Source organism: Asterias amurensis, chromosome 6 (genome assembly GCF_032118995.1).
Source record: "Asterias amurensis chromosome 6, ASM3211899v1".
NCBI classification, from domain to species: domain Eukaryota; kingdom Metazoa; phylum Echinodermata; class Asteroidea; order Forcipulatida; family Asteriidae; genus Asterias; species Asterias amurensis.
In genome coordinates, this window is record NC_092653.1 from 710922 (window position 1) to 729279 (window position 18358).

At 39.4% G+C, this 18358-nt stretch overlaps 1 protein-coding gene across 2 annotated transcripts in view; it reads left to right on the plus strand.

The window, feature by feature from the left end:
* Window positions 1-18358, plus strand: part of LOC139938013 (sialate:O-sulfotransferase 2-like) — a 67726-nt gene that overhangs the window by 42331 nt on the left and 7037 nt on the right. For both annotated transcript variants that reach the window (XM_071933363.1, XM_071933362.1), the window contains exons 5-8: window positions 11298-11458; window positions 15099-15276; window positions 16847-17014; window positions 18092-18295. In XM_071933363.1, coding sequence (XP_071789464.1) covers window positions 11298-11458; window positions 15099-15276; window positions 16847-17014; window positions 18092-18295 — 711 coding nt within the window. The remainder of the gene's footprint in view (window positions 1-11297; window positions 11459-15098; window positions 15277-16846; window positions 17015-18091; window positions 18296-18358) is intronic.

An 18358-nucleotide genomic window follows, 5' to 3' on the forward strand; every position in this document is an offset into this window, starting at 1 on the left:
GATGGCCAACCATCCAAATTCCCGTCACCGAGTTTACTCAAACGGGTTTATGAAGTGTGAAGGTCTGCCTCCATGCCCCATTGTCGTTGCCTGTGCCCTTTAAGCCTCATAGGGTGCCTTTACCGATGAGAACATGCCTCGCTACCCTTGGCCTGGATGTGTTATTTATAGTATCGTCCAGTTTGCCTACTTGCCATTTTGGCGGGTAATTTATGTTTCTGAGCAACAAAATTTACTTAAAATAAAATAGATATAAAATAGTTCACCATAGAAAGAGTAAATTAGCTACGTCAGGTTTGTCTTGAATGTAACATGAAATCCCCCACAGTTGGGCGTGGACTACATGAGTAGCCTTCCCTGTTTTTAATTGGAAGAGCACGTGACTTTCTGCCCATTTCAAGTGTTAGCCGTTCCAACCCGTGGCCCCCAGAGGGCGTTATCATTTAGTTTTAGTGAATAATTAATACTTCAGCAGAGATAGTGCTATCACCCGTGTCTCTATATGCATGTCCTTGTGTTCTTGTCTTGAGAACTAGCCAGCAATGTCATTAAAATGATGTCCCTTTGCTCTGGCCGCATAAAACATGACCTCAACAGCAGGTGGCTGCTTGCATTATAATTTAATAACTGACAAATGGGAGCTGTGTATAGGGACAACAGAATGGGAAGCTATGAAAAGAAGACTATGCTTGGCTGACGCAGAGGGATCAGTGCTTGACGTCTGTCTGGAAACTGTGCTCAACTTGGCTTGTTTTCTTTATGTAGCTTAAGATGTAAACTATTAAAGGCACTGGATACTATTAAAAATTACTCGAAATAATTGTTTAACGTAAAAACTTACTTATAGCGAGTAATGGAGAGCTGTTGATAGTTTAAAACATTGTGAGAAACGACTCCCTCTTAATATTTTCTTAGAAAGAGGTTATTTCTCACTAAAATAATAAAAACTTTTTATATATGCCTCTAATGAAAGAACACTAATCTTTCAACAAGCCGGGTGTTTTTTTTTCTTTTATACTTCTCTTGCAACTTCGATGGCCAATAATTGAGCCCAAATTTTCACATATTTGTTATCTGATGCATATGTTGGGATACACCAATTTGACATTTACCAAACGTGTCCAGTGCCTTTGGGAAAAGGTTGGGACTTGTGATATAATGAGAGCGGCTGCTTTATGAAAAAGCGACGTAGTTGCTATACACTGGCCACCATCTTGGGCATTAAGTGGCGTCCTGAAGACGAACAGAGTTTTCTGTTCGAAACGTTGAGACCACACCGGCTCTTTTCTCAGCCAACACTCACCCTAAGAGATTTACACATGGTTGTACCCGCAGCAAGTTTACTACTTATTTATAGTTTCTTCTTAAGATATAACAAGTTCCAATATCCATATAAGATTTACAAGTTATAAAGCTGTTGTAGTTTCTTATTTAAAATCTCTAATGAGTACAGGTCCATGGATACTGTTGGTGGCTTTAGTAAAAGTCCATCATCACGATCTAAAGACTGTGTGAATTCTCGTTGATGATTTTTTTTTCTTCCACTATACAAATACGTTTACCTATTTAAGGTTGCATGCGATTCTTGTTATGAACTAGACTAATGGCTTCAATGTAAACGTGTTCTACGGCTTGTTATATCCCTGATTTCTACCAGCACTCGTTTTATTGGATAAGTTTACTTCTTTATCGCGAACTGTGTACATGTTTGCGTCATCAGAATCACGCGTAAAGGCCTAAGTCCTTTATATTACGGGGCCGTGGAATTTTAAGCATGAAAAATGAGAGCTAGTTACAGGAACATGAATATATCCTTTGAAGATTACAGACACGTCTTGTACTGAATTAATTTCAGTGAGGAGTACCGTCTTATGAATGAGGGTCATTGCGCGCTTGGTAGCTCCCAGCATCGTGTTCAGGGTAACCGAGTTGCACATGGTAGCATTAAAGGCAATGGACTTTATAATTGTTAGCTTAACGACTTACTTGGTAACGAGCAATGAAGACCTGTTGATAGTGTAAAACATTCAATGTTTTGTGTAAAACATTCAATGTTTTATATCAGTGATAAACGGCTCCCTTTGAAGTGACGTAGTTTTTGAGAAAGAGGTAATTTCTAACTTGAGATATGCTGTTTTCTGCAAATGTTGGGATACACCAAATGAGAATATTTGTCTTTATCAGAGGTGTCCAAAGCCTTTAAGTCATTCATATTCAGACATATGGTGCATTACTGGTTTTTTAGAATCCTACTCACGCACCGTGGCAAACAGGTCATGTGTCGCTGGTCACACACAAGCTACGATCACCCCGGTCATTATCATCGTCATTCACCATTCTGATCGTCTCCACTGATTTCTTGTGTTCTCCTGTTCTCAATTCTTGTCTCCGATGCGGACGTGCTTAGAAGACGGGTTAATGGTCTGGCGATTCACTGCTGACTCGCTGGCGTTTCTCTGCGGGCGAGATACAGGCTGAACCATTGAAAGAAGGCTGCTGTATTCGGCCGGCTCCAGAAATATTAAAATATATTATTTGACGTGAGTGGAGTTGCACCAATCAGTTCAGTCTGGAATATAATATTTAAAAAAAAAAATGTTTGTGGCATTCTTTTGACGTAATATGTTTGTTTACAAAAAGTCACATTTCGTAAAGAGACAATACATTTGAATGGAACTGAAATGAAATCAGCTACTGGTTAATTTAATCTATTTCATTCTTCTTTTGAAATCATGTAGGGTATCAAGATTGGAACCTACATATAAATATCTCCTTTCATAAAACAACATTCTACATAATTGCAGATTGTGTTCAGTGGAAAACACGAGACTCGAACATGGAGCCTGTGTATGATAGTGGCAACAAAGCTTCCTATGGAGACCAATGGGTCTGTACTCTTTATCTCTGTTGTCTTTGATCGATTTTTAATTAAGAGCAAAATATGACAGACCCATGCAGAAGCTTGAATAGATCTTATTAATATTGAATAATGATAATGATGGGTCCCTAGGCTCTATACAACGAGACCCTAATATACAAAGATGTTTATTTGCTATTTTAGGTAATGCGTATTAACTACCAACTACAATCGAAATTACAAATTCTTTCTCCTAGTATTTACTTTATAGGGAAACCGATCTTTCTCTCGGTCGTACCTTTCCCTCCCCAACTGAGAAATATGACTTCCTCCCTCACGACATTCAAGGATGAACTCAAAACCCATCTCTTTCAATAAGATGTATCACCTTCTGCACGTTGGTGTGTCTTCTCTGTTTTGTTAAAGGGATCATTTTGTGCGCCAGTAATTGTCACTTTGTGAAATGGCATATTTTATACGAGTCCTCATTAAAGTTATTATATAAATACTATGAGAAAATAGAACTAGTTGTGCAAACTGCTAATCAACCGAAAGCACCTATAGTATAAATGTGGTCTTGGACAGAACATGAACAATTGTTTTTGCAACAGCTATTTTGCTAATAACAACTATTAATTTAATGTGTTCACTACGTTGTGCGAAACACCAGTATCTACAACCAGTGGCGATTGGACCCACCTACTCTGTGCGTTGACTTGTTTATAAGAATTGTTTCTCAGAAATTTTGTTTTAACCTAATTTAAAATTGAGGAAGGAGTGTAATTCAAGCCACCAACTTGACAGTTTTCCTTTTAAAAGTGTCTTTATTCGAATCTTATGAAATTGTCTAATCTGCTCTGTCACTGATAATGAATCATCATTACTTCCGTAATAGAGATCTTCAGTCGGGTGTGGCTTCAGCCATGCATCTTAAAGGTGCATGTCAGGACTACACTACGGTCTGTCCATTGGCCTTTTTGATGTATGGTGGCCACTATAGGAGTGCACTGTTTGGTTTGGGTGACTACAGACAAATTTACTCAAACCCAATCGTGTCACATGAGTGCGTCCACCATCTCAAACTAGCTTGATTGCCTACAGTATAGTTGATGTAATCAAGATACCGTTCAAATCTTCATTATAGAACTGTTTAGAACTAAACTCTTTCGATCTTTTGAAACAAGTTACTTCAAAATGAGAAAGTAACCATCAAGAAAATGCTTCTCTTTTCAAGTTATCAGATTTCTGAAACAATTCGTATCAAAATTGTAATATTCTAATACCTTAAATCGTTGCGATACCCGCTGCTAACATACATGATTCGAACTGCTTCGAGCTACCGGGCAACTAGGTAGTCTAGTTAGTATAACTAGAGTCCCTACTCGGTGGTATGACGCTGCTTGAATTGCAAAGGTCGTGGGTTCAGTAATATGCCTGTGATGTTTTCCACTGTGCTAACACACGTCGGTGAATATCGGTAAAACCAAAATGATTGCCTGATTTTGTGTGAGCCATTATTTTTGGGTCCAACCTTTGCAATATTTGCTCAATTGACATCATACTTCCTGGATGATCATTATTATGTTAACCTGCTATGTTTGAAGCGTGTCACCTCGAGGTCAATGCTAGAAAAACATCTGGATTAGCCATCTCTATTCACGTCATGTAAACCAGGCTAAAACCATAGAGCTAGATTGAGCTTGCTTTCTGGATTCTCTGTATTAGATTTATAGAAATCATTAGATTCTGTAGAAATCAGACACTATATACGACTATGGGTGTGGCTTATTGTTTAAGCTAATAGGCAGATCTAGTCCTAGCCAAAGCCGCTATTTATGTACATTGTCATATTTATTATGTCGACGATGGTAGCAAAACAGTAAACGGCTCTGATTACGGATATCGCTTTTGATACCTCTATAGAGGCAAAGTCAAACCTCAAACCCATTCAGCCTTCCAGATAGATTTTACCGGGCTTGAAACGTCAGGCCATTATATAGGCCTATATATATATATATCATATAATACACCACAAGGGAAACATGTATGTTGATTGCAATAATTTGAGACTCGGTAAATTATTGGTTTGGCTGTTCCATTGAGATCCTATTATTGTTCATTTTGTTGTCGACCTGATTAACCATCGCGACAAGACGAGTTCCATGTTCCCCTTTAAACCAAGACGAGCCCCATGTTCCCCTTCAAACCAAGACGAGCCCCATGTTCCCCTTCAAACCAAGACGAGCCCCATGCTACCCTTTAAACCAATCTTAATCACCAACAGTCATGACCAAATGCAGCCTCTTTAAAGTTGACTACCAAGAACACAGCACTCGTCATTGAACCCTTGTACACTAATGGCATTTAAATTAAATAAAAACCTCGTCTGGATTGTTCAATTTAAAAAGCTCATTTAACGATGCGAGGATGCGTCTATTGTACGGAATGATTCATGATGTAGTCTGGTCTTTAATGCGTCGCCAGTCAACTCTAGTCATAAATGAGGAACGACTTGAGGTAAGGCCATGAATTGGAACGATGCTTTTATGTCAAAGTACCAGGAAACAGTGCAATGACGTACTATACAAATATAACATGGTTTGAGGGTGACTAGTCCATATTAGCTCCCCGAGCCAATACCGAGGGGAGCTTACATCGACTAGTCATCCGGAATAAACCATGTTATATTTATTTTACTGTATTTCGTACATATTCAGTTGTTTGGAGCAAGGGAAAGTTACGACTGTAAAATAAAACGCACCACGATAAGTTTGTTCTGTTGGATGTCGCTAGAGCGATGTTCGTGCGTGTTCATGATTCTCCGCTTGTCGATCGTGAGAAGTCAGGGCGCCAGACAAGTCTTGCGTATACGCCTCTCTTAATGTTTATGTATGAGGTATGTCACAATGCTAACTCAAAATGAGGCCATGGGCGCAGCCACTGCAAGTGATGGGGGACGTGCGCCCATAGCCTCATTTTGGGTAAGAATTATGACGTCATGCATAAATATTAAGAAAGGCGTATAGATATAGAATTAAAATAACTATATCGGCCGCGCGTACATACACGCCATTGCCTGTGAGAAAACGTTTTTGTTCGCCATGTTCGCCATGGTAAAAATTTCACATTCGAAAGGCGACGCGCAAAAATGAACACGGGAGATAGGCCTTTGACGCGCTAAATGTCACGTGCTGACGGCAAAAAGTCACGTGCTGACGGCAACGCACAGAAAATGTACACGGGAGATTAGTCTGGTTCCCTGACCAAAGATTCCTTGACGTCTCTTGTTAAAAATCTTAGGTCAGGTATCACCCACGGTTAAAAATAGAGCATGACGCAACTTGTCAGGGTCGGGTACATCTCCAGGGAAACCATGTCTGCACGTCTACTAGTTGCGATAACGTAACCCTCCTCCCAACGGCCGCCAGGCCGGAGGGTTACGAGATTATTTTGATCGTCAATTAATGACAATCTGGTTCAACACGTATAATTTCGACAGCTAGTCAACAGATTTTGCCCCATTTTTACCACTTTTTAAAAATCATTAAACTTAATCCTCAATCAATGTCTAATGAACACTCAAGTCAAAACACCTTTGAAAAAAAATTTTTGAAGAAAAATGACAAAAACTTACCAGATCCCTGAGCGATTTCCCAGGTTAATATATTTTGAACTTGTCGCATCGCTTTGCAAACGCTTTATTTAGGCACAACGCCTGCATTGGCAATAACTGGAATAAAAACGAGTCCGTACCGAACATCAACGATACTGTCCGAATGTTGACGACAACACGTTCGGAACATTTCGGATAACTTCGAAAGAGGAGGAATTCCTCCTTTTTGGTCACGTGATTTTGAGTGATACCGGACCCTAAATTCGACAGAGCCTAGTCGGAGATTTTTGGGTCTGGGAACCAGACTAACGGGAGATAGGCAATGGCGGCCCCCATGCCAGAACCCGCGTATGTACGCGCGGCCGATCTAGTTATTCTATTCTATATCTATGTTAGAGACGTACGCAGAGCTAGCGGGTGATACGGCGCGCTGACCATGGTAGCGAGGTTGCGCCCGGGCTGACCAGTCGCACAATGATAATGCGCATGACAAGTAGAAAATAGCGCTGGGCTACCCGGGCGCTATTTTACTTGTCATGCGCATTTACCTTGTGCGTTAATACTCGCGTGCGCGCTTGGTAAATAGCAAAAATGGCACCTTGCATGTGATACGCATTGATCTCCATTATACTGACTGGATAGGACATTGCGCTATGCTGCGTGCATAAACACGCGGCCCAACAATGGCGGCGCAATTCCTTCAAACGGGTAAATTAATGTGCACTTGGTCGGGTTTGAGTCTGTCAGTTGAAGTTGTAAATTGAGAATAGAAATGTGGGGGAAACATGACGATCGATAGTTTGAAGTATGAAAAAGTTTCTGAGTGAAATGCAATAAAGCAAACTAACTTTACATTTGTTTCTATCAAATACCCTATTAGTATTATGATAATGATATTTAAATTTCTAAACAAACACTCGGCCGAGAAACTGTATTGGGATTCAGGTACATGTTTTTTTTTATTCTTTCAGTTCATTGAGAAAATGGCAATAAACCATATAAAGACAAAACAAGAGTCGCTCCTACAATAAACAATTCGAGTAGGCACTAGAGTGAGAACTACATACTCGCTAAAATCGAGGGAAAAGAACAAGAAAGATGAAAACAAACTACAATGTGATAAGTGAGAGTTGACTCCGTTAACAAATTTAAACTTTTTATTGTGAAGCTTCTATTCATCATGCTAATTGAAAAACAATCCCAACAGCAAAACTTCCATAACCGTTTTACTGTTCCGCCAGAAATAAATATTTTTATTTTGGTCACAAATAACGAAGTCGGCTATTTCCGAGATGACTGATCCTCTCAACGAACTTGTATCGTCTGTACATAATTCGCATATACTTGTCGCTTTCCCGAACCTTTTAATTATTGATGCTATGACAAACATCTGTTGAAATCCGGGCTTCCCGTCCTCGTCGATTCCAGACAACCATCTGTAACGGAGCGAAAACAAAAATAGTATTGCTCGGTAAAAATAACAAATACTTGGCCTATAATAATTATTTTATGAAAGATAGTTTAAATTTCCGGCTTATATTTGTAACGTTAGACATAACAATAATAATATGAATCGCTAAAAAAATGCAAAGGCCTACCTACCTATTTATGGAAAGACAATCCCTTTGCCGACTCAGTTTACCCTCCTCCAGTGATTGACAGCCGCGCACGACTTCACCATCAGCATTTTTAGTTTGTTTGATCCGACTCCAGTTGTATTTATCCCCAAATGACAATTAAAAGGACGAAAACTTCTCTCTGCTTGCAGCAACTCCGTTTAAAAGTGTACAGCGCATTTCGTGTGACGAACGGTCTTCACCCGTTTTAAAAAATACGCGCGCGGCCTGCGTTTAGACGCGATGTCCTATCCAGTCAGTATAATGGAGATCAATGGTGATACGCCTCTCTTAATATTTATGCATGAGGTACGTCACAATGCTTACTCAAAACGAGGCGATGGGCGCAGCCACTGCAAGTGATGGGGGAAGTGCGCCCATAGCCTCATTTTGGGTAAGAATTATGACGTCATGCATAAGTATTAAGAGAGGCGTATGATGAATGGACCAGTAAGAACTCGAATCTCGGTCATGAATATGTATGAGGTATAGTAATAATATTTATCTGCAATAGTTTCCTTGATGGATGGAGTATAGACAATGTAACCTGTGACACCACGTGTTAAAAAAAAAAAAAAAAAAAAGCCTTGACTTCCTGCTTGCCTGGTAGAAAAACACATTATTGTAAACAAAGGTCACATGGTCCATACTAGACATCAAATCTAAGAACTGGGACCCCCCTGTCCCCATCCAGCCCGAGTCTAAGTAGCTGTGTGGAAATAATGTAGTGTTAAATGACAGTGAAATAACTGGCCCAAAGTCACCCTTTCTTCATGTTCCAAGCAAACCAATCTTGTCCATACAATTAGACTATCGAAGGACAGTAGATGAGGGGCGGGAACAACAAGATCCGCCCACTCGTTCATCAATTATTATCAAACCACTTTCATTTGAGTAATGTTTAGTATTGCCATTAAATAAACTAATGGTGATACTTCACCTCTAGGTGACTTTTGGTAAATTGGCCCTTTGTCCATGTGTTTCTTTTTGTTACCTCACAACAATATAGTAGTTAAGTTGGAAGTCACTGCACTATCTAGCTTGTTCTTAATGGCGATAGTTACATCGTGTTGTTAATTAACGAGCAGATAAATGGCCCCTTCACTTTTGAAATCTACTACTAATTAGACATTTTTACGAGACCGAGTTGGATCCGGATCAAGGTTTGTACCCTTGATTGGGTTAGACTGGTTAGTTCCGGTTCCTTGATTGATGGTCCCCGGATCAAACGGATTCAAACATGAGCCCCACCCCACTGGTTGGAAGGTGTAAGATAAGGAAACATCATGAGTTGCTCAAAGATTCAGAAACAATGTCACAAGACTATACGTGATAACATCATGGCTTAGGTCAGACGAAAGTTAACAGGAACATCAGCTTTGCTGTGCCTTATCTTGATTCAAATATAATTACATTCGATAGAAGCTTCAGCACTGCAAATTATTATTGGTTTAAAGAGAGGAGCTTATTATACTAGAAGCAGCAACTTTCCAAACATGACCACAGTGGTGCCTTATTTACCATATCAGTATAAAAAGTAGTCATATATAAACATGACCTATTTATTATATTCACTTTTAAAGCCAGTGAGTTGTCCACAGGATGATTTCTAGCGTGAATTTGCATGAATTGCTGATGTATGGTCCGTGCTGTCATCCAACACGGCTAACTTCCGCTGCAAAATGCCTCTATGATTACAAAATCAATGGCAGGGATAGATCGACTAAATAACTAAAAACATTGAAATGACGCTGAATGAGACCCAGCCGTAATTCCCTTCAGGCGTGTATTGATTCGCAACCAAGATGCACAGGAAATATCTCATAGACTCAAACTATGCCGTCGCCATCTTTAACATGTCTCCTGGGTGCAGTATCAATAACGAATATAGATTCTTATCATACGGAAAGGGCCAGACCTTTTTTCATCAAATTTCAGCCTGACCTTGATTTGAATAAATTCTAAACAAACAACAATCATATTATGGTTGTGTCATGTTGACGATGAATAGCAGAATGCAGCGAATTCAATGCAATTGTTCGCTAACGATGTATTCAGCTCCGACTTTCTTTCAGCGTTATGTGTGACAGAATTGAATACCGTAAGATGAGATATACACGTAATAAAATCACTACTTGAAATTTGTAAAATACTTTTGTAAAGCAATTCGGCATTGATATAGGCTGATGTTAGAATATTCATGTTGTTGTTGTTGTTGTTGTTGTTGGTTGTAATTTTGTATTAATAAATAAGTAATAAAACAATGAGAACACATGGGCACATAAACTCAAAATCAATTGCCTAGTCTCGTTTCAAGCACAGCTCCTCATTAATTCAATGAGAATGTTCCGTACGCCACATTTTGACTCCCAATAAATAGAGGAACGACGCATAAATCACTTTCTGTGGTTGCTGTAGGGGCAGGCTGCACTCTCTGACAGTTTCAACCTTAAAGCTGCATCAATATATCAGAGACCATGAGCTATTGTCACGTGACTGTCAAGAGGGATATTAAAGGGGACCCCTCCCCACTTCACACAGTTAGTGCTTTGGCTTGCAAAGCCGACGCTTAGGCTTGTAAAGCCGACACCCTCCTATTCATTACTTCACCCTAGCTTGGAAAGGGCTTAGACTTGTTGAGCCGCTTTAAAGCCAAGTTCTTCCGGCACTTAGTGGATGTCAGTTGTAAGCATTTGCATTTGAAAACATGGGGCGATAAAGCTAGATATTACAGTGTTGACGGGCTGATATGGTTCTGCTCATACACCATACATTCTGATTTAATTCAAAAAGTATTCTTTGGTTGTTTCGGGGTCGTAACCAGTTGTTTATATTATTAAAGTGGCCATTGGTTATGAACTGAACAGTTATTGGTTTCGACCGCCAAAACGCAATGAACTTGAGCAGCAACATGGCTTCATTGTACCGTCAGTTGAATTAAGTCTTCCTGTCATAAATATGGTAACTATCATGGTTGCTCATTTAGTAATCAATAAAGCAATGTTACATGATGTTGATGCTAAGAATGCACTTATTTTGTTAAGTGTTTAAACAACAGAGGGCGCTGCAACCATCATGACAGTCTTGTCCATCAATGTCTATCTTGTAACTCAAGCTAAACGAACATCTCTCTCTCTCTCTCTCTTTTCATTTTTGTTTTATCTTCAAATTATAAATTGTTCGTTATCTCTTTCATCTGTTTTGATAACAGCCCAGCAAATTGCAGCATTAGACACCGGACTAGCGGATGATTTCAGAGCTTGTCTTCCGCGGCCCATCACGCCGTGGAAACAGTCCATATTCCTTGATGGTTTCGTCACCTTTGATGACAAATTGACCATTACGTCATGCATCGCTACATGTTCGGAAAAGGTAATTAAAGTTTTAAAGGATTTACAATTAAAACGTGTGACTTGAGGGTTGTAAGGCTGTAGGGTTACTTAAATCTATGCGTTCAACTCAAATGAGGAAATGAGTTCACTAAGCAGGTTCTAACTATGGGACAAGCATCAATCACTTTAAATGTCGTTTCGGGAGCTTTTTTAAAAAGATTCGCCAACAAGATTCACACACGTTGTCGGAAGCTCCGTTTTGTACAACCACTTTGTTGCAACATGGATAACAAGTTACATCCCTCACAAAAATGACGTGAAAGTATTATATTTTGCCGCACGCCATCAACGGTAGAAAATAGCAAGTTTTTAAAAAACATGAGATTTTGGCAAAATTTCTTGATCGATAATTACGAGAAAAAAGTGTTAACACATTCATAAATACCTCAGACAGTTTCGCTATTCCTCAGTAGTGGTGGAGAGCGCGTCACGTGGGGGTGTTTAAACCTTTGTTTATAACCGGTTGTGAGCGGAGACTCCGCGCTAGTCTTGATGCAAGACGTTTCTTGTTACGGGCGAAGCATGCGCTGCTGGTGAGTTGGCCGCACTGTGTGTGAAAGGAAAACCAGCGAATATGCACCAAGACTATACGCGCATGCGCACGAACGGAACCGGAAAACTCACGCGCACGTGTAACATGTATACTGAACATACCACGGAGGTGGAAACATACAGAGCTAAAGCACATCGTAAACGGATAAGTTTTACAGAGTTTCTTACTTTATTGCGCCTTTTTACCAAAAGGTATTTATGAATGGGAATGATAGGGTAGCTACTAGTTCTTTCACGGTCGTTTTGAAACCTTGCATGGTCGAATTGCCGTGTGATAAAGGCCCTCGCCCTAGGCCTTCACGCCTTTATATCACACGGCAATCGACCATGTCTGTTTTAAACGACCGTAAAAGAACTAGTAGCTACCCTATATAATCCCTTATCAAATGATAAACACACAAATTTTAAACAAGTTTAAATAATATTTGCCGTGTGATAAAGGCCCTCGCCCTAGGCCTTCACGCCTTTATATCACACGGCAATCGACCATGTCTGTTTTAAACGACCGTAAAAGAACTAGTAGCTACCCTATATAATCCCTTATCAAATGATAAACACACAAATTTTAAACAAGTTTAAATAATATTTCCAATACCAATTTTCGCTCGTTCTATCTGCTTAGTATATAACCAGAGTGCTTACTGGTTTTCGAATTTAATTAATTTCAAATGCATGTCTCATTTTAAGTCTTTCGCGTCGTTTTCCTCTCGAGACATTGACCTTCTGCCCCTAAATAAATAAATTAATAAATAAATGCATTGAAAGGTGGAGAAATGCTTTCAACTCGACGGCATGTATAATTTATGACCATCGGTATTGCAGTTTATTTTCATTCCGATTGAAAGTCCCATGTTGAAACTCAATAGAAAAATTGATAAGTAACTCGTACATTAATAAATGCCAGTGATGTAAACAAACTCAAATGATGGAATCCATTATTAATAGCATTTCGCAATTGTTCCAATGAATGCTTTCAAATCCCATTTTCATCTTAATTCTTGATTACGACCTCGGCTAGGAAGTTGACCGTAAACTCTTCAATGCTTAACTCTTTGTGAATGATAAGTAAATTAAATAACATCAGTTTACTTTGGGACTAGATTAATTTTGAATCTTTAAGCGTGGTGTACTTTGTTGATGATGTAAAAGAATGCTCCATCCCATTAGGCACATCATCAATTGATGAATAGAGAAAGCCGCAGTATACTACTCAGACGAGATAACATCCTTTCAGAAGCTTCCAGATTTCTTATAAAATGTCCTTTCCTTTTTGTCCATCATTCCATCAAATCTCGGGGCTTCAAACCTACCGGGAATCTTTTGATCCTTGCATTTTAATCATGCAACTTCTCACCGGTAGTCTTAAGACTGGGACAACTCTAGAAATACGTCCCTCGACGGAAACCTCTACTTTCAAGGGCTGAATAAACAACGTCCCGGTTTCTTAAATCCCGCGGGAGTGAGGCTGGATCAAATATTGATGCAGACTGGCGGAATTATTAGCCGGGGTTATTTCTTGTCTCTTTAATTCACATCCCTGTATCAATCAGATAAGACGATTGGTGATCAGATTGTGAATTTACTTAGAACAACATGGAAGATGGGAGCGAGGATTTAAAGTTCACGTTGTTTTATCCCTTTATTGAAGTCATGGAAGTAACCTATTAATTTTAAGTCTGAGACAATCGGCTTATGAGTTATCTGTGGAGTTAATATTAATAACAATCCGGTACAATTAAATGGCTGTTTTTCTTAAGTGAGTATACTTCTTTTGGATGGATTTAAGATAGGGAAGCGTTATCATTAAATTAATTAGTTAAAAATAGTAATCGGTGTTTACTAGTTCGGTTTGTGGACTCTGGTATCGTCGGTATGATCTCTGAATTTCCATGTGAAACAGGGGGGAAAAAGTGCAGAGGGTTACTCTCTGGAAAACATGATGCCCCTTTAAAGAGAAACGGTATCATTTTTAAAGACCAAAAACACGAGTGGAAAAGGTGAAAAGGTGATAAGAGGTCTGGCACACAGCTGGTAAAACAAATGAATTAACAAAAAGGCTTTATTTACAATGATCGTTGCATTACAATGTGTTAATTATGCTTGACTATTATTTTATTCATTCCACTCTCCAGATATCAATTAAATATTAAATTTGTAGCCTTATTCAAAACGCGTTTACAACTCCTCTCCAGTATGGAGTGCTTGAAATGAAATAGGCTACTTTATAACTTTGCTTTTAGTTCCAGACGCTGAATGCAGTGGTCCGATACGTCTGGCTCGTCCCTGACATCCTCTTGAAATTCATTCTCGTAGTACTGGGGCATTTTATATAAGGTCTACTCGACCCCCCCCCCCCCCCCCCCATCGGAATAAGAACACATTTGCCTTGTTCTATAGCTGATTCTTAGCAGCAGGTTGTGCAATGATTCAGTAAATAAATTAATATCTATCAAAAAGACGGTGTGGCCGTGTTCAGTTTTCCGGGACTCAGTAAAGCATATAACAATTGACTACTTCCGCTTGCTGTGCGCAGGCGTCGCATGACGTAATGTTACCGTATTTGGTCATTCGGAAAACTGAACACGGCGGAAAGTTGAAACTGCCACAACGGGACTGATTTAGGTCTTATAGTTGATGGATGGCATGGTGTATGATGGTGTGCCATAAAAGCGTCCATATAGACCTTATCGGAAATACTCGGGTGCTCGCGTTTTGCTTTGAATGAGGTGCATGCTGGTCTAGCTAGGGATAAGTTTGATTGCTAGCTAGACCAGCATGCACCCCATTCAACAGTTGGCGCTTGCGCAATGTTTGTTTTTGTGTTTTTTTTTTTTTTTCGAGAAGGTCTATTCAACAGTGTTCAGGCTTTAGGGCGCCCCAACCATGCACTCTGCCCTTTATTCCCGAACTCATATAAACGCGTAGGCCTATTATTGTGTTTTGTACTTCATTATTTTTTTTTCACTTAATCAGCTAAAGTTTATATTGAAAGGTTGGGTGTTACTAGACAATGCAATCCCCTTTATCCGAATCTTCTTCTTCTTCTTCTCCTTCTTTGTCTCTCCTAGAAGTTTCCTCTGGCCGCGTTAGGAGCAGGAACAGAGTGTCACTGTGGAGCCTTCAGTCCTGAATACCGTATGCAGAAAGTGCTACCATTGGGTGATTGTAACATTCCATGTAGAGGTGATGTCAAGTATTATTGCGGAGGAGACGGCGCGGTGTCATTGTACCAAACAGCGGCAGAAGGTAATGCAATACAAACAACTTATTTTAACATTTAGGAAGAAACTAAATAAATAGTAAACTTGCGGGTACTATACAACCAGTGTACATCTCCTAGTAGGAGTGTTGGCTATGAAAAGAGCCGGTCTGGTCTCGACGATTCGAACAGTATACACTGCTCGTCTTCAGTGGAAAGAGTATACATGAGAAAGCGTCATGAGAAAGAGTAGACGAGCGGAGAATACTGTTCGAAGCGTCGAGACCCCATCGGCTCTTTTCTCAGCCAACACTCACCCTACTAGTTTACTATTTATTTATAGTTTCTTCCTAATTATTCACACCATGCAAAGCTTCAAACGAAACGTTTGGTGACGTTAAAGCAGTCGTTTAAAACCTTGTACCTGGCCGAAGGTCCAATAAATCCTACCACATAATCACTGATTAAGTAATTTCAAATTCATTGATATCCTAGAATGGTCCATTCCACATAATCTAAGAAAGTTGTGGGTTCAGATCAGAGGTTTCTTTTGTACAGGATCTTAAAGTCACCTGGAAGTGGTATTTTTTTTAAATAAAGCTTTTGCCACTAATATATGTGTTTTGATGAGTGGAATGTGAATAAACAGTTAACTAAGGTTTTACAAAATCAGTTCTTATGTTATTTACAAATTTAAGAGTAGACCCCGACCCGAGAGGGCGCTGTTCGTGACGTCAATCGAGGCAGACTTTGCCTGTAATACGTAGAGTAAACACAATTGCAAAGTACATGTTCGGACCAATTCGTGAGTTTGTACGTTTCAAAAAAAATTTTTTTTGTTTTTTTTCCGGCAATGCCGACCAGGTGTATTGCTGCTGAATGCAGAAAAACACTTTTTGAAACGTACCAACTCACGACTTGGACGTACATGTACTTAACATGTGTGTTTACTATACGCATTGCAGGCAAAGTCTGCCTCGATTGACGTCACAAAAGGGGTAGGCGGAGTCAGCCCCCCAAACAACTTTATATATTTGTTAAACATATAAATCGTGACAAACAATTACTGAAAAAACTGTTTTATTGTTCGTAAGCATATACTCTTATTTTTGAAAGAAAAAAAATATATATTTCCAGGTGACTTTAAAAAAGAAATGTGATGAGGTTGTGGTTTAATGTCAACTCTTTTGCTCGTCGGGATAAGGTCATTGAGTGTTCCCACGCCACGCGCCTTTAAGAGCTTAGCTGATTAGGGAAATAAATCAATTACTGGATAATTAAAGGACTCAAGCAGATCTAGACCTGTGCTTGTAAAAAAGTCACCACCTGTTTTAGTTAAACGTTGGTTGGTGTGGTTGAAAATATTAACAATTTGAATAGTTTTGATAGTTTTGCTTGCCACGCACTTAAGGGTTTTAATTGGCATATTCGGTACATAATTATGTTTACGTCTGAAGCTAGCAATATTACCTTAAATTGACACTTACCGATACTTGATCGAAATTGCTACCAAGCTGGATACCTTATCAATACTGTAGTCTCACTTTGAATTACGATGGTACCATGATGCTATTAGATATTAATTGCCACTGGTCCCAATCTCTTTTCTCATTCCAGATACACGTTGCAATGGCACTATTACTCTGAAACCTGAGGGTACCATGCCATTGGTAGCAGTATCAAGTTTCCCTGGTTCCGGTAATACTTGGGTGCGTTATCTTATAGAGAGGGCAACTGGTATCTACACGGGTAGCTTTTATAATGACGGTGTTCTATTTAAACAAGGTGGGTATTGACTCTCGACATGGCTTAGTCCGCACAAGGACCAAGTAGACTAAAGTGTCGCTATTGCGTGGTACCTAAATTGGCATGAGTACCAGTTAATATCAGTCACTAGTCGACAAATGGTGCTTGTGTGAACGTCATGATTCACTTGATACTATTTATGTCTCCCCTCATTATCTTTCAAAGTTGGACTTGATAATCACCAAAGGAAATGAGAATGACGAAGGTGTTTGAAACTAACCAAGACGTTGTGCCGAGTGAAGTTTTGCTGTATAGTAAAATGAAGAAACGAATTCATTTAACATTATCAGAGATTTTCAGAAGTTGTTCAGAATTATTATGATATTCTGTATGTATTTGAAGAACATGTTCTTGTTATTTTCATAACTAATGTTGGTTATTCGAGATAACATGTAACAAGTGCGTTTGCAAGGGCCGCAATACTGTTGAATATTGAAGAGACCCTCTAGATTTGACAGAGATGGGGGAAAACATGTCTGTTCTTAATAGAACACGTTGCCTCTTTAAAAAAAAACGTTTGTAACCGTTTGTTATGAAATGCATATGATGCGAAAGATATTTTAAAAGTATAATTAATACACAAGTATTACTCGAAATTGCGTGGTTTTCATTTACGTCGTCGACTATCGGTCATTAACTTTATGATATGAGAGTCAAATTGTTGACTCCCATAAATGGCCGACCGTGTTAGTTCGCAATGTAAAAGGAAAACCACGCGATTTCGAGGCAAATTTGTGTGGATCATTGGTATTCTATATACTAAAACATCTTTCTTACCATATATGCATTTTATTACAAACGGTTACAAACGCTTTTCAAAGACCAAACTCGACCGATCCAAGGTACTGTGTTCCATTAACCATTGTTGGAATCATGATTGTCACTCCATAAGTTTTCACGTGACGCGAATGCTGCTTTATCCTGCATTTAAAATGGATTTTGTGTCAACCTCGTGCACGTACAATCGCTCAACTTCATGTCCAACCCCTGGAAAGTCAGCCAATGATCAATATTTATCGCATATATATATATTTTTTTTGACTGTTTGCACTCCAGGGTTCATGGGGGAGCGGGAGAAATGGACAAAGGGGAATACGATAGGAGTGAAAACACATCGCTTCGATGAGAAACACGTCAGACAGTTCGAAGCTGCCGTTCTCATCATTAGGAATCCCTACAAAGCCATTATCTCAGAACACAACCGGAAGTTCGGCGGCCATGTTGGCTTTGCACCGGAAGCTCAGTACACAAAGGGAACAGGTGAGGTCCAAAGGCAGATCGATGGCAATGAATATGTATGATGTAATTGTGTCTTCCTGTTAA